The sequence below is a fragment of the Syngnathoides biaculeatus genome, chromosome 22 (genome assembly GCF_019802595.1).
Source record: "Syngnathoides biaculeatus isolate LvHL_M chromosome 22, ASM1980259v1, whole genome shotgun sequence".
NCBI lineage: Eukaryota > Metazoa > Chordata > Actinopteri > Syngnathiformes > Syngnathidae > Syngnathoides > Syngnathoides biaculeatus.
In genome coordinates this window covers 14,807,886-14,830,866 of record NC_084661.1, presented here as the reverse complement: position 1 = coordinate 14,830,866, position 22,981 = coordinate 14,807,886, and the positions used below count along the sequence as shown (strand labels likewise).

Sequence of the window (22,981 nt, the reverse complement as noted above, 5' to 3'; positions counted from 1 at the left end):
CGTTCTCAAGGGGTGACGCTCGCGAGGGTTGCGCCAGAAGAGGCGGAACCCGCGAACGCTTGAGCGAGAAAGAAGGCAGCAGATACGCTTCGGTACGGAAGGCAAAAACCCAACAAGACTCTTCCAATGAACACCAAGGAGCGGAGGCACCCCCGCAGAATCTCGACCTCTCGGACGCATTGTCGCCCATTTTGGAAGACACCGAGGAGGAGACGAGCGCCTAGGAAGGAATCGCTCAGTGGGACGGGCGAAAAGGAGCGAGATGCCTATAAAGTAAGATCTTGGCTGTGCTGCCGTGACCTGCGTGCAATTGCACAAAGACTCTTTTTGCTTTTCTGTTTCATCTTTTTTTGCATGGTTTCTTTTTATCCTCTCACCGCAGTTGACCAGGTTCAACCGAGCACTTCGGTATGGCCATGAGATTTGGGGTGTGTTTGCTGTGCAAAGATGATCAAATCGTGGCTTCGCGTCGGGTCGAGAGTTGTAGAACCTTTTCACCTCACGAGAACTTCTGGGTGGCAAGAGTGACATCGCTAGTAAACGAACTGTTCGACCAAGGCAGAGTGACACATGGTAGCAATTTTGTCCCCAATCGTTTCCTTTCGAAGTGGAAGGCAGTTTTGCGACACTCCCTGTTCAAGTATTTACCAAGCGGCATTCAGCGGATATCATTTCAGGAAATGTTCTAAAAAAACTAAAGATTTTGGTGTAATGTTTGGCTTTTTCAGTCCAGATCAACCGCGCTTACTCACTTTTTGCCACCCGAAAGTCTCTCGCCGCCTCACGTTTACAAAACCTCAACTGACTCGTGTCGGTGTCCGTTTTCCAGCACGGCAACCGAAAGCGCCGGATCAAGCTGGTGTTGGACCGCGAGTGCGAGACCAGCTCCACCGGCGACGACAGCGCCCCGGAACCTCTCCGCGCCCGCTCCACCTCCACCTTCAGCAACCACACCAACGTCAACGGCGGCCTCTACGTGGCGCAGAACGGCTCGGTGATCCGCACCCGGCGCACCGTCACGCCCGTCAACAAGCCCCCGTCGCCTGCCTTCAGCTCGCGGCTGGCTAAGCACTTTAAAAAACTGGACAAAATGGCCGCCACACTGGAAGAGAATTTGCCCTTGAGCAGCCCCAGGACTGCGGCGGAGGGCGGCGTCAAAACCCTGCGCACCTTCAAGAGCGCGGGGCCCGCCGCCGCCGCCCCCCCCGCGAGCCCCTCTTTCACTAACTGCGACATCCACAAGACGGTCAACGTCTTCGACACCCGACAGTCCAGCATTTCGTCGGAGTCCGCCAGCCGCACGGGCCCCGAGGAGCCCTCCCGCGGCGACGGGGGACTGCGCGACCAGGACCGAGAACCGGGAGAGGTGGAGAGAGAGTCCAGAGTGGACGGCGGCGAGGCGGAGGGGGGCCCGCGCGGGAGAGACCTTCCCAGGTGTCCGAGTGAGAAGACGCAGTCGGACCAGGAGGAGCTCTGGATGGGCCCGTGGAACAACCTCCACATCCCCATGACCAAACTATGACTGACACCCTCACGTGCTACAAGAACTTCATTTGGGCTTGAAAAGAAAAAAAAAAAAAAAAACACTTGGATGCGCAAGTGACAAAATTACAAAAGACAGGAATTCATTTTTCAAAACCTTTCAAGTGTGTTACAGCCGAAGAACGACGTCATCGAAAAGTTGCCTTCAATTGGATCTTTGCGGAACGGTTTCTTCCCCGTCCGGTGTCACAGCTCATCCTGAAATTGTCCCGACACTCGTGACGTCTTGTATGATCTTTGTCAAGGTGCTTGGCAAACATTTAAAAACAATAAAAACAAATGTCATCCAACAACACCTGCAAGTATACACGAATGAATGCTCATATTTATTTGTTTGCCACCATTTTCAAACGCCTCAGATGGAGCGGAGACCCCTTCTGGGATGCGAACTCACGACCTCCGGTTTACCAACCCAACGCTCCAACCACTGAGCTATGATGACACGTTTCAACTCACCGTTTTTTTCCCCAAAGTAGCACCACGAAGACAGTCCACAAAACATCCACGTTAGCCTAACGTGAACGGAAATGGAAGTTGCACAATCCCACTTAGCGCGTATGCAGCTAGCATGTTGTATTTTTATTATTCCACTATGTGACAAATCCACAAATAGCCATCAAAACAAAATAAATTCAAGTAACAAGACAGCCTTCGACGTCACCTTGGTGAATGTTAAACATACATCATCATGGAAATGAGTACATAGCAAGTCAACATGAGTGGCAGCAGATATGCAGAGTGAATACTACTAAAATATGGAAAATAGTGTTAATATTGTCCATTTGGCCAACAACAACAAAAAAGGAATTTGTCGAAACTCGCAAAACAACTGAAATGATGACTAGCTGAATTGACAGTTGCGTACTATTTACACCATCAATAAACAATCTCTTTTCCAAAACTTTCAAATAAATAAAAAAACCACAAACAAAATAAAATAGAACAGTTAAATGCCAACCAGGGCTTTAAACGTCAAATAAATAACATCTGTCGCAAACGTTATGAAACAGTAACAAATACATACAGGGGGGAGAAAAATAAAAGAAAAATGAAGAGACCAGAAAATAAAATCCCTTCCTGTTTAAGTTCATAAAAGAAGTTTTTTAAAAAAAAAAATTATAGTGGGCAAGACTACAGTGCTTAAATTTAACGCTCCATTTTTGACCCATACAAAGATGAAAACTATTAACTAAGACTGCTTTTCAGTTCTTTTGTCTAATCTAAAAAAAAAATAAAAAATATAACATTCTCAGTCTTCCGTGATGTCATTTAGTGTTAAACTATTGTAGTGTAATTTTCTTCCATTTTATCACGCAAACAAAAATATTTACGAAGGAAAAACAAATTGAAATCGTTAAAAATCCTACATGTCAAAAACAGGGTAAAGTGGCCCCAAAATATGTTTAAACGTCTAAAATAATGACAAAGATCATGTCATCAGAATCAGTACAGAATTCAAAACTGGAGAAAAATGATCAAGTCAAACCAAATAAAACCTTTCAGGATCGGGAATAAAAATTCAACCGCGCTGAAATCTAAAGAAATTAAGATGATTTATTTTTTTGACCGTCCAATCAAATTCAAACCTCTTGAAAGCGATGTAAAAAAAAGCCCCCCCCCAAAAAAATGTAGAGAAAAACAAATGTGCAAAATACAGTTTGAAGACCTTGACACTGCGTTTAGCCCTAAAAGTGACCGACTCATTTATGATTATTTTTGCTAATTTAAAAATATGTACAGTGGTGCCTTGAGTGACCTGATTTAAGACTTGAGATATAATTCGGCAGATTTTATTTTCCCCTCGTCGAAGAACTATTAACCATAACGGCGTACAGTACTGAGGACCAAAGAACGGTACATGGACAGTTTTTCCGCATGTCTGCTGTGCTGCGTCAAGGCGGCCAAGGGGACACGCCGTGAGCAGCACAATGTCAAAAAAAATGTGACAATTTAATACCTTGACATTCGTTAATTAATTGTATGTTTTTATGACATTAAAAATGGTTTTTGCAAGTGGCTCAAACGAATTACTGTCATTTTCATTGATTTAAACAGAACGAATTAACCTCACATCTCGGCACCACTGCTGTATTATGGACTTATTCATATTCTTATTATTTGTGTTTTGTAAAGGATGAAGTGAAGGAACCACAATCGACAAGAAATGAGCTACGGGTCGTACAGCCACGCGATCGAAAAATACAAAAAGATAAAAAATGAGCGCTACATTTGAGCTCTTGACGTGAATATTTCGTGTACTGCTTTGTGCATTTTTTTTTTCCCCCCCGACACGTTTTGTCCCTTCGCCGCTCTCACAGTACATCACAGTGACACAGAAAGACCGGAAGTAAACAAGCCAGCTCGTCTCCGAACGTTTCACCTTCTGCGTCCTCCGTCGCCTCCAACATTCTCCGCCTCCGAACGCGGAATGTCCCGGTCCGCCGCCGTCGGCGCTGCGTACGCTCCTCCCAACAAGCAAGAAAAACGCCCACGAGGCTGCCACCTAAAAAAAAAAAAAACCTTCACGGCGACGACTGTGGGGGGGGGGGGGGGGGGTGAAGAGAGGCTAACGATCTCTCGCTCGCTCGCTCGCTTGGCTTTTTCATTTGTGGATCTTCCAGTTCTGGAGGATGCGAAGCTTCCACGCCGCCGGGCTGAGAGAGGAGGAGGCGGCGGCGGCGGCGGGGAAGCCGTCGGCGGACCGGGACGACGAGGCCCGGAGGAGACGTCCCGCCCCGACCCCGCACTCCGGCGTGTGCGCCCTCAGCCGTGTGTACCCTGCCAAAGGGGTGACGAGAGTTCAGCTGAGACACTTTTGAACTGGAAGTCCGTCAAACTTATATCGAGCGAGTGCACCGACGTCAGCGAAGTCACGTGACTGGCCGGAAGTGCCGGTCAAGCAAAGCTTTGCTTGACGCCAAGTCGGTTGGAGACGGCACGAAAAGACGGAGTTTCGTCCCACGCCGCTAAACATTTAGAAAGTGATAATAAACGAAGGTACGTGGAAAAATGAGAGACACTTGGCATAGAGGACCCGCATTTAATGCCGAAGTCGATAAGAAAAAGTGGATCGTTAACCCGCTTGCGCTTGTCTCGGACAACTGGATCTACGCGTGGATCTGGTGAGTAAGTCGTCGAGATTTACACGGAAGAGTTTGAAAGCGTACAAAAGTCTGGACGCAGACAAATACTTCGTTGCTGGATGTGTTCTCAATCCGACATAGTGATGATTTTTTCAATACAAATACCAATATTGAAAAATTCCACCTCATTTTACACAAACTCGCATTCATTAACTACGATTGGGGGGAGGTCGACGGGTTAACGGCTCGAGAAGGCGGAAGCGTGTTGCGGCCACACGTTAAACGTCGGTAAACCACTGCGGGACAGACTTTTTTTTTTTTTTTTAGCTATGCATTGTTCTCAAATGAGTCCAATGTGTATTTAAAAAGACAAAATAAACAGCTGGGGTAGGCTTCAGCACCCGTACACGTGTCATAAACATCACTGTGACCGACATTTTTTTTTCTTTTTTTAAATACGCATTGGATTCATTAGAGAACAATTCTTATTTAAAAAAAAAAAAAAAAAAAAACCTGTTGGGGAGAGGTTTACTTAAGTTTAACGTGTGGTCGCAACACGCTTCCGTGTACGTTGGAGATGACTCCCTATCTTTTTTTTTTTTTTTTTTTTTTTTTAAATACGCATTGTTCTCAAATGAGCCAACTTGGCATTATAAATACTTGTTGGGAATTTGAGATTGAGAAGAATAATTCCTTCCTGAAATGACGTGATCGCTACACAGGCGCCATCAGTCACGTTTAATTGCCGAAATCCATCGATCTTTTCAGCTGGTATTCTATAGCATCATCTCTTTGTAATATCTGTCTCATCTGTCGTAACAACCAACAGCACAACGGGTCTCCGGCATTTTGTCGAGCAGCTCTTTTGGACCGGCAATATGGCGCCGTGAAAACGGTGACGTCACGTGCACGAGCTCTATAGCTTGGTTAGCGTTGGCAAATAAACATTGTACATGTACAATATTAATAACAAGACAAGCCTTCCACACTCGATTTCAGTTTTCATGTTGCGGTTGTTAGCGGAGGACGCGGCACAATACCTCCTTTTGCACCGAGCGCAGTGCGAGGCTCACTCGTGCAGCTCGGTCAGCGCCACGCAGCATGCAGCTCTGTCGTCCTTACTGTGAGCGGCGCCGTCCGCCGCCGCGCCCGTCGTCATGCCGCGGCTGCGGCTGGTCAGCTTCTTCAGCTCGCTGGCGAACGACATCACCTTCTTCTTGTCCTCGCGCGCCACCTGGAGGACGCGAGCGCTCGTTATTGTTACTGCAGCGTTTGCAACAACAAATCATTTTTAATATTTGAAAATGCCAATAATCCATTCCTGACTCTTAATTTTTTTTCCCTCCAGCTAATGTGTTCTTCAATGAAGAAAAACATCTCTCTATAATATTACACTTACTGTAAGGAAATAATTAAATCAAATGTAAAGAATTGAAGTGATTTTGCCACATTTTACTCCAAGTCAATGGCTATTGTGCTGCTCCTTCTGGTCTGCATGTGTTGGCCATCTGGGGGCAGTATAACACGTCAATCCATTTACTTTGCTGCTTATCCTCACAAGGGTCACCGGGAGTGCTGGATCCAAAAACGCTAACAGATGTTGGGACAAGGTTAGCACTAGCGCTATTTCAGGGGCTAAAGCCCCCCCCCAAAATTAAGTCCCACTAAAATAAAAGTCGTTTTCACAAGATGTATTATTATATCCATCCATCCATTTTATCAACTGCTTATCCTCACAAGGGTCACAAATGTGAAAAAAAAATGTGAAAAACTGAGAAAAAAGCGAGTTTGATTCCACTTTTTTTTTTGCAACAGACGGGAAAAAAAAAAAAAAAAAAATCAAATGCAATCCCACCCATCGCTTGCTGACATCCATCCATTCTCTTTGCCGCTTATCCTCACGAGGGTCACGGGGAGCTCTCGAGCCTATCCCGGCTGTCAATGGGCTGGAGGCGGGGTACACCCTGAACTGGCTGCCACCCAATCGCAGGGCACATGGAGGCAAACGACCAATCGCACTCACAATCACACCGAGGGGCAATTTAGAGTGTCCAATTAGTGTCGCATGTTTTGGGGATGTGGGCGGAAAACCAAGAGTGCCTGGAGAAAAACCACCCAGGCACGGGGAGAGCATGCAAACTCCACACAGGCAGGGCCGGGATCGAACGTAAGACATCCATCCAATCATTTTCTATATGCATAAAAGACTCGATCACAATTGCTCAGAAATATTAGTTGCTCTTTGCAGAGGATAAAGAACATATACTGGTTATATCACATGCCTATACGTGTAACTCCATTTTTTTCCATCCGTCGCTGTGGCATAGATGTTATTTTGCATTATTAGACGTTCAAACTTGTGCGCTTGGGTGAAATACACAAAATATCTGATTTGTTTAGAGATGAGTTCACTGGCACCTGAAAATTGTTTTCGTGTTGGAGATGGCGCACGCAGTACATCCTGGTATACTACTACGTTTTCCGACTGCAGCTGTACTCACCTGCTCTTTGAGCTTGAGGATGAACTTCCCGGCCCCCCTCCAGCGACTCTGGGCGTGATAGACGCACTCCTGGTCCGGAAGAACGCGCTGGACGGGCTTGGCGCCGGACGACTTCTTGGACCCGCCGTCCTTGGCCACCTCCTCCATCAGGACGTAGTCGCCGGGGTTGGGGTTGGACAGGATGCTGTACGAGTATTTGGCCTTGGACAGAGTCTGAGGACAAGTTGGGGGAAGATGGCGCGTTTAGAAGCCTCCGGAACCATCCGGAAATGGATCTTTGCGGACACTTCCGAACCTGCATTATGATGTCCTGCGCGGAGCTGTAGCGCGGCGCCTTGATGACGGTGTGAGGCTGCTCGGGCGAAACCTCGTGCACCTGAACGAAAAACATCTCCTCCTCCACGCCGCCTTCTCCTCTTCCTCCTCCGCCCGCGGCGATCGCGTCCTCCTCACCCTCGGCCGCCGCATTCTTCTCGTTTAGGTTCTGACGCAAGCGCAGGGATCGGATCAGAACCTGGCCCGGGACACCTCATTGTGCGCACCGGCTTGACGGAAACCCAATCCGGAATTCTGGCCTTTAAGTGTTCCGAATATTGTGATGATTCTCGCAAGTGAGGCAAAATATTAGAATCAGCTCTCAGCGTGAGGTCAGCGCCACCGATTGGCCATTGCTGGTCACATATTGAAGCGGCAATTGGTGTCAAGGAAGTGCTGGATGTTGAGCTGATTCGTCAAATATGTAAATGTTTGCTCTTTTACAAAAAAAAAATAAAAAAGGGGGGGCTTAATCAATGAATTTTATTTACTCACGAGTTATTGATCTATTAATATCTCTTACACTGATCATAACGTAGACTTTGGGGTGCGATGACGGGGTTCAACCACAAGGGAGCGCAATACACTGTGGCATCTGTGCGCGTGTCTACCTCCTCTCTGGTCCGGAGGCAGATCCTCCCCACGTAGCCGTCCTCGGCGTCCCAAGCCGAGACCACCCGGACCGGCGCCTCGTCGTGCGCGAGGGGCCGGCGCTGAGCGCAGCGCTTGGTCTCGCCGCGGTCCTTGGACAGGGGGACCTTCTCCTCGCACAGGAAGTAGTCGGCCGGGTTTCTCTCTGAAGTGACCATCTTAAGAGGAGGTTGGGCTAAGTGCCACGCGGTCTGGAAATGTGAAATTACATGATATGAAAACGATACGGACCACGTCCAACAGTTGCTTGCTCGTCGTGTGTTCGGTGATGGAAAAGACAGCGAAAGGTTCTGGCCCGGGCGCACCGTGGACCGTCACTCTGTGCTTTTGGGCCGCGTGCTTCTCCTCCGGGCTGAAGAGCTGAGGAGACAACACGAGGGAAGCCAAAACAAATGAAAAAAAATATACATATATATATATTTGCAATATGATAAGGGCTGCGTTTACGGAAAACGAATTCGACACATCAAGTCGATGTTTATCCATCTCGTGGGGACCATAAGTCGAGCGACATCGCCCTCTGCTGTCGACTGAAATTATATCCGATTACATTGTCACAAGGGAGCGGAATTCCCGCACAACTCCGGCTTTGATGGACTTGGCGGTTTGGGTCCAAAGTCTTAAAATCTTATAACCCCCGATCCCCGTTCCCCGTTCCCGATGTCGTGCGTCTCACTTGGGACGAGGAACACGCGGCGCCCGATTCTTCGACACGTTTGCTGTAGATGAACAAGCTGGAAACTTCCATGTGCTCGTTGCGCTGCGTCCTCAACTGCACGTGTCTGTAACCTGGAAACAAAACAAAAAAAAAAAAAACAACGCGTAACATCACGAAATAAAACGCAAAGAGGTGCAATTCCGTCACCTGCGCTCTCACGCGGTCCCGACCTGGTTTGAGGGCCCTCAGGGGCAGCGTCCTCTGCGCGGTGGTCTGCGAGCTGTTGTTCTCCACCACGGCCAAGCGCAGGAAGCAGAGCTCCTCGAAGTGCACGCTGAACTGGAAGCGTTCGCTCCACATGGGGTTGAGCGCGTTGCGGTGGATGGGCTTGCTGCGGAAGTGGCAGCTGTCGCCCGGCGTGCCCAGGACGTCCACCTCGACGCAGGGGCTGCCCGAGCCGTTGGCCGGGCACACGTTCTGACCCGACACGATCTGGGGGGGGGGGGACGAGAAGTCTTTTAGCCGTTAACGGACCGCTTGACGTGCCGCACCCCAGACGGTGCACGCGAGGCTCGGAATTGGTATCGGTGACGTAGTATCGGACCATTACCCCCCCCAAGTACGAGTACAGAATCCATAATCCCGAATTATCAATTATTATCCCACCGTAATGGATTGAAACTCAAACGCGAGTTAATGGACATCCCTACCGATGAAGAGCAGGACAAGCTAATGAAAGCCTCAGCCTCCATTTTCTTTACATTATGAAATTAATAACGTGATGTCAACTCCCAATAGTGTGTAATGTTTACAAAAGAAAAAAATATATATTTTAAATGTAAATCTCAATTTAAAAAAAAAAATTGTTGTATTTTCAGTATGTGTATTTTGCATTGTAATAATTATAATTTAGACTACAATTAATTTAACAAGTATATTTAAACATAATTTTGACCAATGAACACCGAAACCTGGAAACTTGTGATTTTCATTTGCACTATGAGGAATATGAACTTATTATATATTGTACTCGTGCAATATATTTTGGTTTTATTTGAAATCCTGGCTACATTATTTATATTTAACCATTTTGACAAATGAGCACTGAAACTTGAAAAGTTGCGATTGATTTTCATTTGAACTATCTGGAATATTTTACTCATTTATTCATTGTACTCGTTCAATATATTTTGGTTTTATTTGAAATCGGGGCTAGGTTATTCATATTTAATAACTTTGATAAATGAGCACTGAAACTTGAAAAGTTGCGATTGATTTTCATTTGAACTATCTGGAATATTTTACTCATTTATTCATTGTACTCGTACAATATATTTTGGTTTTATTTGAAATCGGGGCTACGTTATTCATATTTCCTTTTGAAATGACTTTTTGTGGACCAGTGAGATCAAAACGTCTGGTTTACTTTCCAGGCTGACCTCGTCATAAAACCGTCCAAACACACCTTACGGGAGCCGGTTGTCGTACTTTGAAGGTACTCGTGCGTCACGGGAGCTTATTTCAAGTCTAAATTCACGTCGGTCCAAACACAAGCGCGCTCACGGTGAGGCAGTAGACGGCCGGGCCGCTTCTCTCCGCGTCTCGCTCCATGGGACAGAACTGCCGGTAGAGAGGACAGCTTCGGTCCCACAGCACGGGCGGCTTCAGGACGTAGCCGCAGCCGCCGTTGGCCTCGAACAGCGCCGCGTTCAAGTGCATGGGCAGGTCTGCGGACGAAAGAGGCTCGCGTGAGCGTTTGCCATTTCGCCGGCGCGGACGTCTTCGGTCTCGTCTCCCGGGCGGGGCCGACCGTCGGTCTGGTAGTTGAGCGCCACCAGCTGGATGCCGTGCAGCCAGAAGAGGAGCGGGTTGGGGTTGGCCGAGTCGATGCGCGTGGCGGCCGGGTAGGTGCGCAGCAGCTGGCACGCCGTGTGCTGGATCAGCTTCTGCGAGTAGCGCCGGCACAGGCGCTTGGCGGCGTTCTCGTTGACCGACGAGACGTGGTAGCACTTGGGCGTGCGGATGATGGCGCTGAGCGACGTCGGAGGGTTGGGCGCCGGCGGCGGCGGTGTCGTCGTCGTCGTCGTCGGCTGCTGCTGCTGCTGCTGTTGCTGCTGCTGCTGCTCCTCCCAGCTCAGGCGCTCGGCGCCGCCTGGTGGCAAGAGAAGAGAATGACAAAATTCTACATTGGCTTAAATGGAAAAAAAGAAAATAAAGCCGAGGTTTTGCGGCGTACTTTTCCCAGGACCGCGACTCTGCGCGGAGACCTCACCCTGTGCGGCGCAGCGGACCGGCGCCGTGCCGAATATGGACTTCCTGGACTTGCCGCGGTCCTTCCCCCTGCCCGAGCCGCACGGAGACAGCGTGGACAAGCCTGGCGGGGGCGGGGGGGGGGGGGGGGGTTTAGTTAAGTTGCTGGTCTTTTGTCAGCAAAATAAAAAGAGCAGCGGAGACACGCGATTATGTTTATGAGGCCGAAGAATGCAATCGTGACGAAAGGGAAGATAAACGACGATCGCAATTGACGAATTCAATATGGATGTCTTTCCCCGCGGAGGAGGAAAGACGGTTCTTCGGTTCAATTTCGTCAGTGCGCAGCGTGGGAGAGGAGAGGAGCGTGACATTCAATGTCTTACAAAGAGAAAAGGGGAAAATCCCATTCCCGAAAAAGTCTCCTCACCTGGGAATTTGACGGCCTGGCAGTAGATGACCAGGTCAGACAGCTCCTGTGCGATCTGCCGACTCTCCTTCTTGTTCTGAGGGAGGTAGAACTCCTCGCCCAGCTCCATGTCGAACACCTGCAGGGCAGTTTGGCGACTTTTCCAGGGGTCCTTAAACGCCTCGTTAAACCGATTTTAGCTAACATTCTTTTCATTTTAGCAAAAAAAAAAAAAAAACTACAGAATTGATTCTAATTTCTTTTGAATGCCCCCCCCCCCACCTTCTCATGCAATGGACTATTCCATCTTCTTACTGCGCATGTGTAGGCTTGAGTCAGTAAAGCTAAACTTGTTTGTTAGTTTTAAGCAGTTTCACAGCAACACCGAAGGCGCGACAACAAGTGGCGGACGCTTTTGCCAAGTAGTAGCACTGCTGTCGGTGTCAGCAGAGAAAGATGCACTAGTGTCAAACTCAAGGCCCGGGGGCCAGATCCGGCCCGCCACTTGATTTTATGTGCCCCGCCAAGGCAAATCCTGTCTGTCACCTTCCATGATTCACGTTAAAATATATACAAACATTTCAAACGATAGTGAGACGTCGCAAGAATTTTTGTGTTACTAAACATCAGTTTAGTTGGAAAACACGTTACTCTTGATTTCTGATTCAAAAACTACTTCAGAAATTGGATGTGTATATATGATAAAGCAATTAAAGATTTTTATGGTTTCAGTCATAATGGCCATCTGAGTGCACGACGTGGCTCGCGAAAAAAATTAGTTTGACTCCCCCCCCGCACTCGAGCGTCATCAAGATATGAACATCAAAACGGTCTTAATGATAAAACGTCACAGCTTGCGTTTTTTGTTGACTCGGTCCTTAAGTTTTTCCCGTGTCCCAAGTTCGTGGGCTCATTTTGGTCTTGGTCTTTGCGCGTTTCCAAACCGAGAGAAGCGCTCTCGCCTTTAAGAGCGTCGACGGGTCGCAAGCGCGTTTCTGACCTTTCCTTTGCTCTGAGTGTTGCCGTCGGCCTTCTTCACGCGTTTGGGCGCTTCATCCGCAGGCTGCTCCTCTTTGTCGGCTGCGCTCTTCCCCTCTGACTTTTCCTCCAGGAGGTTATCTGTCAACACAAGACGAGAATTAAGAATTAAGCCCAAAAAAAAAAAAAAAATAATAATAATTTTTTTTTTAAACCATCCAATACCAAATCGACTACTGTGCCACAAATGTGAAAAACTGAGCAAAAGCGAGTTTGATTCCACTTTTTTCTTACAACAGACTGAAAAAAATCAAATGCAACCCCCCCCCCCTCCAATCCATCCATCAATTTTATTTGCCGCTTATCCTCACGAGGGTCAGGGGGAGTGCCGGAGCCTATCGGGGCACATCGAGACAAGCAGCCGCACTCACAATCACACCTAGGGGCAATTTAGAGTGTCCAATTAATGTTGCATGTTTTAGGGATGTGGGAAGAAACCGAAAACCCACGCAGGCACGGGAAGAACATGCAAACTGCACACAGGCGGGGCCGGGATCGAACCCGGGTCCTCAGAACTGTGAGGCTAAACCTGATCCACCGTTCCGCCCCCCCCCCCCCGAGTTTGATAACAGTAGTTAGTTCTTCCTTTCCGCGTCACCCTTTTAGCGAGGAGGAATAAAGGAAATTTTCTCCCGTGTCGCGCTGCTATGATGTCACACTATTTGCATCCCGCCCACAGGATGTCAGGAGTATTTTTCGGAAAATGTCCGTGACCGGTCGGATTTTCCGATGCGGTGCAATAGATAGGAGGGTGGTGGGGGCATCAGGAAAGTTAATGCTGGGAGTGGGATAGGGTAGTTTCCCCCGGTCCGTTGTTTGGCGTGGGGGCAGCATCGGGGCCTGAGAAACCAGATGGTTTTGTTTTGTTTCCCCCGACCGGGCGAGGTCACAGGAAAAAAATACTGGACGGGTAGAAAGACGGGAGGTGTTGTGTTTGCGGATGAAGAAGAAGAAAGCATTTCGGACGATGCAACTCTTCAAACAACGCGAAAAGTGTCTCCCCCCCCCCCCCGAACTTCTCTTCAGCTATTTTTCATTCAAAATTTTTTAAGAGGGGGAGGCAAAATGGTGGCGGAGTATGCAGTGAAGCGGGCAAACACAAGCAGAACACACTTCAAGTCACACAAAAACTAGTCAAGTGTACACAAGGAGTCAACATGGAAGCAACTGCAAAAACTAAATTTGATTTACGGGTTAAAGTGAAAACCGCGTTTAAACATTTTGTCTGTACCGTAATTTCCGGCCTATGAGGCGCGACCCCCCCCCCCCACACGCTTTCAACCCTGCGATTTATGCGGTGATGCGGCTAATTTGTGCATTTTTTTTTTCTTTTAACGGCCGCAAGGGGGCACTTGAGAGCAAAAGGTAAGAGTGAGACCGATGGAATATATGTGTCGAGGAAGTGACTTTTACCGGTCCGGCCCTGTTAGCGCTGCGCTAGCGTGTGACTGCCGCGTCTCAGTGATTTTTACCGGTATGTTTTTTTTTTTGTTAGCTCGGCGGCGCTAGCGTTAGCATTAGCATGGCGGCGCTAGCGTTAAACTCTCCGTGTACCATCTTTGCAAATATCTCGTGTTTCCATGTCAGTATGCACCAAATGGTATTTCCTTAACAAATGTACTGGGTGAGGCTTAGAACCACATGCGCTCCGGAGGCCGGGAATTACGGTGTACGGCTATACTTTTAATTTGGTTATCAAAGTCAATTTCACTTTGTACTTTTGAAAAATAAAAATAAAAATGAACGCATGAGTCACAATGAACCCCACCCAAAATACTACCGATGGCAAAAATAAGCAAACAAAATGTTTGATGAAGTAATTGCAGCTTCCACAGCAAAACGAAATGAGAATTTTGCACAATGAAGTTTACCTTCCAGCCCATAGGAGGCGGTAGAGGCATTGAGGACATCGGCTAAGTGGAGAAAGAGGTGAAATCAAAAGAGGGCAGACAGGTGAGGGAGGGGAAAACAAAATTGACAACTTCAAACATTTAAGGGTTATGAGGGGAGGGGAAAACAATAACACAAAGTCAGATAAAGTGGAATAAAACGCGCCTACCATCTGATAAAGACTCGTAGTCGTAGTCGTACTCATCTTCGTCTTCATCCTCTTCCTCGTTGGCGTGGCTTCCGGGCGGGGCGGCGGCCCCCGGCGAGCCGTTGCTGGCTTGGGCCTGCAAGTGGGCCAGCTGGTGGGCCTAAAACGAGAATTGCGGTGAGGGCAAGATGGAGGCGGGTGATGCGCCTGAGCCAACGTTGCGTTCAGGGTCCCTCTCAAATCAAGGCTTCACCTTCTGCTTCAATATGTCCACTGGCGCCTGGTGGGCCTTGAGCTTCTTGTTCTTCAGCAGGATCCTCCCGCGCAGCTGCAGCGGCGACGGCAGGTGGGGGTCGTCGCTGAAGTCGCCCTCGAAGAGGAAGCGCGTCACCAGGCGGTCCCCGAACACCGTCTGGAAATTTCAAACCCATCGCGAGAAATATGCTGCGATGGGAATTTATATGCTCGATGCCCGTTTACTATTTTAGCGGGACTAATTTTGAGGGGGCCTGAGAAGGTTCCAGGGGGGCTTTCGCAACAGCGCTTGCCTTGCCGTGTTAGCATTTTATGGTCGCTCTCGTAAGGTGGAAAAAAAGTCTTTTCGCTCCAGTATGGCTCCGGATAAACACGAAGGAAGAGATCTATATTAAATATATTTAAAAAAAAAAAAAAAAAAAAAACCGGTATGGTGTGCGAGTCAGAGAAATTGCGTGAACACGAAAACGAGTTCTATGTCCGTCATGTCGATCCCCGGAGAGGAACAGAATGCCGGGAGGGCTTAACGAGATGAAAGCGTGCCCACATTCCAGCTCGTACACCGTCTCTCACGTCTTCTCGAGTATGAAAAATACACATTTAAAAAAAAAAAAATAAAAAAAAAAATGAGATTCAGGATTACACAGGCAAAGCCCGTGACTGCAGCCTTGCCGAATGAAATACCGAGGGAAGAAAAATTGTTTGATGAATTATCGACAACTGCACTGAATAAAATGGAGGAAGGGATTCCGACGCGGGTACCTTAAAGATGTCGGCCATCTTGCGTTGCTGTGGGAGGGAGCAGTGGTTCTCAATGGACAGGATGACCGGCATGTCCGAACCGACGAACGCCGCGCGGTTAATCGCTTCCACCACATCCTGAGCAACGGCGGGAGACCGACGCCAACATTTACGCTCCGGGGACAGGGATGGAAATCGCAGTTGCCGTCCGTTACCTTGAAAGGTATTTTGGTGGTGAGCGTGTGTCCGTGATAGATGACCGGCATGCCGTCATCTCCGTCCCAGCAGTCCAGTTCTACGCTCCGGCAGCCTTGCAGCAGCACCTGCAAAGTGGTCCTAAACACTGTTACCTCCGAACCTGTGATTACTCATATCGCCGTGTGTTCCACTACTTCTACGCTACTTTCCAGTTACTCGCACAACATTTCGACTCGACACCTTTTTACAAAGTCAGCCCCTGAAGCAGGATGTGGGAAGTCATCCCGCCCCGACTTATACGAGTACCGAAATTTCAGGCCTTAAGTTTCTCCCGCACGCTTTCAACCCTGCGGTTTATGCGCCTAATTTGTGCTTTTTTTTTTTTTTCTAACGGCGGCAAAGGGGCACTCGACCGGAAAAGGTAACAATGAGACTGGTGGAATGGATGTGCCGAGGAAGTGACTTTTACCGGCCCTGTTAGCGCTGTGCTAGCGTGTTACTGCCGTGGCTCAGTGATATTTACCGGTAGGTTTTATTTTAACTGGCCTTGTTAGCATTAGCGCTAGCTTTGGGAAGTCATCCTAACCCGATTTACACGAGTACCGTAATTTCCGGCCTACAAGCCGCGAGTTCCCCCCCCCCCCCCCACACACACGCTTTCAACCCTGCTGTTTATGCGGTTTATGCGCCTAATTTGTCCATTTTTTTTTTTTCTAACGGCGGCAAAGGGGCACTCGACCGGAAAAGGTAACAATGAGACTGGTGGAATGGATGTGCCGAGGAAGTGACTTTTACCGGCCCTGTTAGCGCTGTGCTAGCGTGTTACTGCCGTGGCTCAGTGATATTTACCGGTAAGTTTTATTTTAACTGGCCTTGTTAGCGTTAGCGCTAGCTTTGGGAAGTCATCCTACCCCGATTTATACAAGTACCGTAATTTCCGGCCTACAAGCCGCGAACTCCCCCCCCCCACACACACACACACGCTTTCAACCCTGCGGTTTATGCGGTGATGCGGCTAATTTGTGCATTTTTTTGTAACAGCGGCAAGGGGGCACTCGAGTGGAAAAGGTAAGAGTGAGACCGGTGGAATATATGTGGCGAGGAAGTGACTTATACCGGCCTTGTTAGCGCTGTGCTAGCGTGTTGCTGCTGTCTTGCTGGCGTGTCTCAGTGATATTTACCTTTAAGTTTGATTTTAACCTGCCCCGTTAGCGTTAGGGCTAGAACGGCCCTAGCATTAGCGCTAGCTTTAGCGAGGCGCTAGTGTTAGCACTAGCGTTAAACTCTTTCTGTGTACCGTCTTTCTTTGTAAATATCTCGTGTTTGAATGTGGGTGTCAACGTGGGCACTTGCGGCTTTTACACGGCTGCGGCGTATGTATGTACCAAATGTTATTTCCTTTACCAATGTACTCAGTGAGGCTTATAACCAGGCGCACTCAGCAAAAAGCGATGATCTCAAGATGGAAAAATCTGCTCCGTAAGGAAAAGTCACCTGACTGTAAAGCTCGACAGACGACTCTCCTTTGAGCTGGTGTCCCGTCAGGTAAGTGTTGTGAGAAGACTCGATGTAGTAGTAGGACAGAGGGTACTGGAGCTCCTCGGCCTTCATCTGGGACTCGTCGTTTCGGCAGGCGAAGTTCTCCTTGTCCATGAGGTACCTGGCGGGGAAGAGAACTTTTCAACTTTCATTGACGAGCACGTCAGCAGTTTTATGGGGGTCGACTGTCGAGCGTCTTGGCGAGAAATGTACCTCGCGAAGCCTTCGAATGACATCCAGCCCATCAGCCTCATGTTTGACGAGGGCTCAAATGTCTGCAATGCAAAAGCATTCATCAGCGTGATCAACCGCCACCTTCCTTCCTTCCTTCCTTTTGTCTGAGGTTTTTCCAGCCGCAACCCATTCATTTATCTGCTCCATTTCCCAATCAATACCGGGCCAGACCTCCTCCCATTCACCCAGTCCGTGCCTGAAGCAATCTGAAAATCCGGTTTGACATCGGAGCTCACGTTCACGCTAGCGGTCCTCACCTGTATGATGCTGAGAATCTCATCGTAGGTCCGGTGCTCCCTCTGGCAGTTGACCAGGAAGTCGTTCAACTGAGGGATGGCCAAGCCCAAAACGCCCAGAGACGAGTTCTCCACACCGGTCCCGTTGGTCACGATGCTGGCGGCGGCGATGGCGTCCGAGATCTGCTTCTGGTTGTCCGACATCTGCCGCCTAGTCCGGATGAACAGATCCAGGTCTGATCCGTTTCGAGTCAGGAGGTCTGTTGAGGGGAAAAAGCGAGAGTTGCACGAGGGTCCGTAAAAACAGCGTGTGGGGGGTGGGGGGAGGGGGGGGTCACGTTCCCGGTCGGTACCAAGGTCTGGTTGGAGCCCCGCGTCCCTGTCGTCGATCTTCAGGCTGGTGTAGAGAGGGGCCGACTCTGGACTGGAACGACTGCAAGGGACAGCGAACGTGTCGAAGAGCTCCTTCAGGTCCTTCCTGCTCCGGATACTAGCAGAAAACATAATTCTAAAATTATTATTATTATTATTTTTTTATTTTTTTTTTTTTACAAGGGTTCACTCAGGGATATTTATTTATTTACACAACTCTTGTATTGAACCTCATTGGATGTGCATCTATATTGAACAATAATATTGCGTTCGATCCATACTCAATAGCAACGTGCAACACGCGAAAATGGAGACTTCGAGTTTGGTCTAAATCGGGGGGGGGTCTCAAACTTAGGGCCCGCGGGCCATTTGCGGCCCACAAGATGGTATTTTGCGGCCCCAGCCTTAATATGAAATAACAACGGGAGTGCGGGCCCGTGACTTTTATACGGATGGGACTTTTACAAGTGTTGTGCGCAGAGCAGACCAATCACGGCGGGGGTGTGACATCAACCGGGCTTAATGCGAGCAGAGAAACAATTTTCGATGGGAAACTTACAGCAGCGTTGCCAAGGAGACGTGTTGTGTTTTGTTTTTGGTAAACACCATCATCCTTCATCTGTATGTACCTGAATGACTTGAAGAGTTCCACAAACTCCACGAAGCTCATGGTGCTGTCGGAGATCATGAGGTTCTGGAAGCCTTTGAAACAGCCTTTGCCGCGACCGTGCCACGACCTGCTGCTCCACGCCCTTCGAGCCCCGCCCCACAAAAACAGATCATGTTAAAACTTAAATAAAACTACAATAAAGTTGGGTCTGCGACTGACTGCATAGCAACTTGCCCTGACTGAGACTTGGTAGTCCCTGAAAGGATCGGGGAGGATTGCGGGCGGGATTGGTTGGAGCTGGCCATACTGGAGGAACTGGAGGAAGAGAAAGAGGAGGAGGAAGAGGCCAGCAGTCCAGGACTTCCCCTGGACGGGAGTGAGAACGGTCCCGGAAAGCTGTCGTCTAAAGACCACCAAGTTACGAAGCAGGGAGGGGAGGGATTACATTTTGCCTGGCGAGACCTTTGAAAAAGTCCGGCGAAACGTAAAGGTCACCTAGATCTTCTTGGTCTATGCTGTCCGACTCCGGCCCGTTCCGACAAAATCCTTCTTTACAGCTGCGCGTTTTCCTGGAAAGCATCTCGTCGTCCGTGGCATCCCCACTGTCTCCCTGCGTTCCCCAAAAAATACAAATAAAACGAGAAATATCCATCAATGAAGACCTCCGAACATTTGGACCCATCCGACCATCTGCTTGAAAAACTGAAAACAAATCCTGGATTTGGATTGCTAAGAGAACTGACCCGAACCAGGGCCTTCTTCTTCTTCTTGGCCTTTTCATTGATGCCCAGCGGGCTGCTCCTGGGGGCTCCCGATTTATCCGCCCCGCTCGCGCCCATGTTCCACCTGCGCCCGCCAAACAGCTCGATGGCCTGCGCCAGCGTCGGGCCTTCGTACCGACCCTCCTCCTGCACCGGGGTGGGGAAAAAGGGGAAAAACAGCGCTGTAGGGGGCGGAGCATTTCGAGTCGGTTGGCGCGGACGCACGAAAATATCTTCCGCGTACCTGATACAGAGCGACGTACTGCCTCCTGAGCCACTGCAGGCGCTGGTCCGGAAACTTCTTCAGCTTCCTGGCGGCGTTGGCCAACTCTGACAGGCCCTTGTAGAGCATTTGCGCAGTGTAGTTGGGGGCCACAAAGTGCAGCAATCTGGCGGATTCGGGGGTGGCGGGGGAAATATCACTATGCAATATATACAAGTCACGAAAAGTCACTTTACGCTTAAAGAGCCACTGTCATGAAAAGCACGATTTTTGGTATGTTACTAGTGAAAAGAAGGCAGCCGGAATGGACGCGTCCGTTTTTTCACCACACGACAGGATTTTGGCGGATATGGCTTTTAGTCACTCCCCCCACGAAAATCCTTTCGAGGGATTTATTTTGGAGAAGAAGCAGGAAGTGACGTACAGGCCAGTAGTGCGCTCAAGCGGTCTCGCTTGTTTATACTAGTTTGACCTGCTGGAATGTAGCGCGTTGTTCCTTCGTGTTAGCCAAAATGCCGGCTCGTTGTATTGCTCGAACGCTCGGGAAGATGGATTTGCTCTTCGTACTTTTCCATAAGAGCCGGTTCGTCGTGAAAAATGGATTGCACGGGTGCAAAGGACGAGAACTTTGTGGGTTCCAAATCACAGGTGGGTGTGTATACAAGCTAAGCAAGAAAATAATAGTTGGGGGAGGATGGGCATAAGCCATAAATCAGGGGTGCTAAATGCGTTGATGTGCCAACCCAGCCGAAGCCGTGATCGGCGGACGCGGCGCGGAGGTGGATCGGACGGGGAGGCGGTTTGGCCGCGGCGGCGTCCCTCGCGGGCGGCATTGTTTTTAATCACCGCCGTGCGTGGTGGTTTGGCCGTGATCCGCACATCATCTAAATATGGCTCGAAACAATCGGGTAATATTGCCCCGGTCACTTCACTCGGGTGTGAGGCGTTCTCTTCTTCGAGGGGGCGTGTTGGCACAGCCGGTTTTCAATGGCGATCGTCCCAGTGTGATGTCACGGACAGACGATGCAGCCAATATGGCCGCCACTTGGATGTCGGATGAGACTTTGGCAACTTTGCGCACGGTTGCCGCGCTCTCCGCTCATATTTACTTTTTCGTATAGACATTGAAGTGAATAATCTATTTTAGAACGTCTATAGGGATGACCCTCGACCTTTAATCGCCAGCTTTTAACAGCTTTGCGCTTTGTCCGTGGTTTGCCTATCGACATCGGATCGGGTGTTGCAAAATAGCAACAATATTTTATTCACCTTGAGCAATATTTGTTGCGTTACATTCGATGAAATATATAATCTGTGCAAAAACATTTTAAAGGTGCATTTTGCGATTGTATTTAACGCAACCTGTTGTCGGTGGTACTGAGGCCGTAGAGGAGGCTGAGGCCGTTCTCCTCGACCGTCAGCTGGCTCAGTTTGTTCTGCAAACAAACGGCGTGGACGTCCACCCCGCGGTGACCCAGGAACACCGCCTGCAAGCGCAGACGCGCACCACATTCATTCTTTCTTTCTTATTTGCCATTTGAAGTTTTCAAGACACAAACCTTGAGCACTCCGACGTCCAGCAGACCTTCTGCCAGTCCCGCCGCCGCGTTCTGGCCCAATCCCGGCGGTTGCTCCGTGGGGGAGATCCCTCCACTTTGAGGCTTACCTGTCAAACATTTTACAACATGGTTTTTTCCGGAAATTGACACTGGCCACACAACCGGTTTAATATGGACCCCGTTGACGGGACCAAACAAAATGGAATTAATTTCAAATCACCCCAAGTGAGCGTGCAGTTGTCGGGCTGAAGTCTGAGGAGGCAGCGGGCCGTCAGGTGGGTGTCCTGGTCGTAGTGGATGACCGTGGCTCCCTGCAGCAGGAACTGGTGGACGTCCGGTTGCAGGGACAACGCGTACCTTACAATAAAAGAATAAACAAACGGGGAAAAAAAAATGGAAGGTGATGTCTGTCAGTGTCAGTTTCCGCAGCCGTCACGCGTCTCTTACCAGGGGATGAGTTCAGTGCCGTGGCAGAAAGCTTTGTGCGTCTCCTCGGTGCCCTGGAAGTCCACGTCGTTCGCCGCGGGCTCAGACGACAGGTCGCCTTCGGAATCAGACAGGTCCCCCGCCGTGAACCTGGAAAGGAGAAGAACCCCTAAAATGAGCTGGCAAATTTAAGCGGCACTCTCGACGTCAAACTCCGGTGCTCTCGAGTATAAACAATGACTCAGAGTCAAAGAAAAGCGCCCAGAAGCAGTTTAGATAAAGCCCCCCCCCCCAGAAGAAAGACCGCAGGCCACCAGAGGGAATTGTGTCCAAATTCCAGCCCGTGTCATCGGCGGCGCGCTGAAAAGTTGCAGGACTCTGCTCCTTCCTGACCTGGGGGGAAACGAAGCCGCGGGCTGCGTTCTCGCCGACACCAGAACTTCTGCAGCTCTCATAAACAACCTGCTCTACTTTTTCAAAAGCCACCATCATCAAGATCATCGCATGTTTTACATTTGGAGGGTGACCTGGAATCACTCAAACAAACATTATGTGTAAATACTGTATTTCCTCTAATAGGGACCAGGGACCCTTTCTCAATGGCAATTATTACATTACTGTAAACGACTCCGTACACTGCGGTAATAAGTTTTTTTTTTTTTTCTTTTGCAGAGGAAGACAGACTATAGTCCGGTGAGCATTTGTTATATTGTCTGTCTACATGTGCTGCTCCACCCCGTGTGCTCAAATAGCCGGAAGCGAGTCGTTAGCCCGTCTGTGACATTTCCAATTATGTGTTAGGATTAAGATAAGAGACTTTAGGGGAAAGGGAGGTTCTTGTTTTCAGGTGAGTTCACTGCGAGCAGGGTTAGGGTCGAGGGAAAGGCTTGCACTCGTAACGCAAAAAAATCTTTATCGTACATTTTGAGCGCATGCAACAACAACAACAACAACAACAAAAAAAGATAAACCACCAAGACAAATACTGACTGATAGCGGCTGCGGTCCCTGAGGGAGTTGTTTCTGGATGCCGGAGCTGGGCCAGAAGAAGACGGACTGCCGGAGGCGTCGTCGGGATCTTCTGCCTCCAAACTGCGATTGCACGATCTGGGAAAACCGAGACGGCCGGCTGCTGATTGCAATCCCGCGGAAGCATCCGTTTCGGGATGTACCTAATAATCTGCAGGATGCTGCTGACGGTGGCTTCCTTCTCCGGGACGTGAAGGCCGTCGGCGCCGGCGCGGGACAGGAAGTTGTGCTGGCCGCCGTAGTCGGAGACAAACTGGAGAAGCGAGGAGGTGAGCGGAGCCGAGAGAGGAATGGGGAACGCGTGGGCGGTCGT

The 22,981-nt window shown here is 49.2% G+C and overlaps 2 protein-coding genes across 11 annotated transcripts in view; one reads left to right on the top strand and one right to left on the bottom strand.

Moving 5' to 3' along the window:
• Nucleotides 1–2,628, top strand: part of LOC133495337 (protocadherin-15-like) — an 85,016-nt gene extending 82,388 nt beyond the window's left edge. Inside the window, exon 40 of the mRNA XM_061809850.1 lies at nt 830–2,628. Within this exon, the coding sequence (XP_061665834.1) occupies nt 830–1,522 (693 nt within the window). The 3' untranslated portion in view covers nt 1,523–2,628. The remainder of the gene's footprint in view (nt 1–829) is intronic.
• plce1 (phospholipase C, epsilon 1) overlaps nt 2,101–22,981 on the bottom strand; it is a 62,812-nt gene continuing 41,931 nt past the window's right edge. For 6 of the 10 annotated variants that reach the window (XM_061809837.1, XM_061809835.1, XM_061809840.1 and 3 more), the window contains exons 13-45: nt 22,812–22,921; nt 22,630–22,746; nt 21,661–21,789; nt 21,434–21,570; nt 21,214–21,320; nt 21,017–21,141; nt 19,676–19,820; nt 19,414–19,578; nt 19,166–19,280; nt 18,905–19,073; nt 18,690–18,812; nt 18,042–18,178; nt 17,710–17,948; nt 17,432–17,493; nt 17,174–17,339; nt 15,697–15,804; nt 15,503–15,619; nt 14,739–14,897; nt 14,507–14,645; nt 14,319–14,360; nt 12,410–12,528; nt 11,431–11,548; nt 10,987–11,124; nt 10,561–10,902; nt 10,314–10,477; nt 8,981–9,242; nt 8,769–8,881; nt 8,324–8,452; nt 8,053–8,250; nt 7,422–7,610; nt 7,127–7,339; nt 5,666–5,859; nt 2,101–4,320 (exon numbers count right to left, since the gene is read on the bottom strand). In XM_061809837.1, the coding sequence (XP_061665821.1) occupies nt 5,695–5,859; nt 7,127–7,339; nt 7,422–7,610; nt 8,053–8,250; nt 8,324–8,452; nt 8,769–8,881; nt 8,981–9,242; nt 10,314–10,477; nt 10,561–10,902; nt 10,987–11,124; nt 11,431–11,548; nt 12,410–12,528; nt 14,319–14,360; nt 14,507–14,645; nt 14,739–14,897; nt 15,503–15,619; nt 15,697–15,804; nt 17,174–17,339; nt 17,432–17,493; nt 17,710–17,948; nt 18,042–18,178; nt 18,690–18,812; nt 18,905–19,073; nt 19,166–19,280; nt 19,414–19,578; nt 19,676–19,820; nt 21,017–21,141; nt 21,214–21,320; nt 21,434–21,570; nt 21,661–21,789; nt 22,630–22,746; nt 22,812–22,921 (4,761 nt within the window). In that variant the 3' untranslated portion in view covers nt 2,101–4,320; nt 5,666–5,694. Of the gene's footprint in view, nt 4,321–5,665; nt 5,860–7,126; nt 7,340–7,421; nt 7,611–8,052; nt 8,251–8,323; nt 8,453–8,768; nt 8,882–8,957; nt 9,243–10,313; nt 10,478–10,560; nt 10,903–10,986; nt 11,125–11,430; nt 11,549–12,409; nt 12,529–14,318; nt 14,361–14,506; nt 14,646–14,738; nt 14,898–15,502; nt 15,620–15,696; nt 15,805–17,173; nt 17,340–17,431; nt 17,494–17,709; nt 17,949–18,041; nt 18,179–18,689; nt 18,813–18,904; nt 19,074–19,165; nt 19,281–19,413; nt 19,579–19,675; nt 19,821–21,016; nt 21,142–21,213; nt 21,321–21,433; nt 21,571–21,660; nt 21,790–22,629; nt 22,747–22,811; nt 22,922–22,981 lie in introns of those variants that run through there. The other 4 variants (XM_061809843.1, XM_061809844.1, XM_061809841.1 and 1 more) reach the window with 3 other exon arrangements.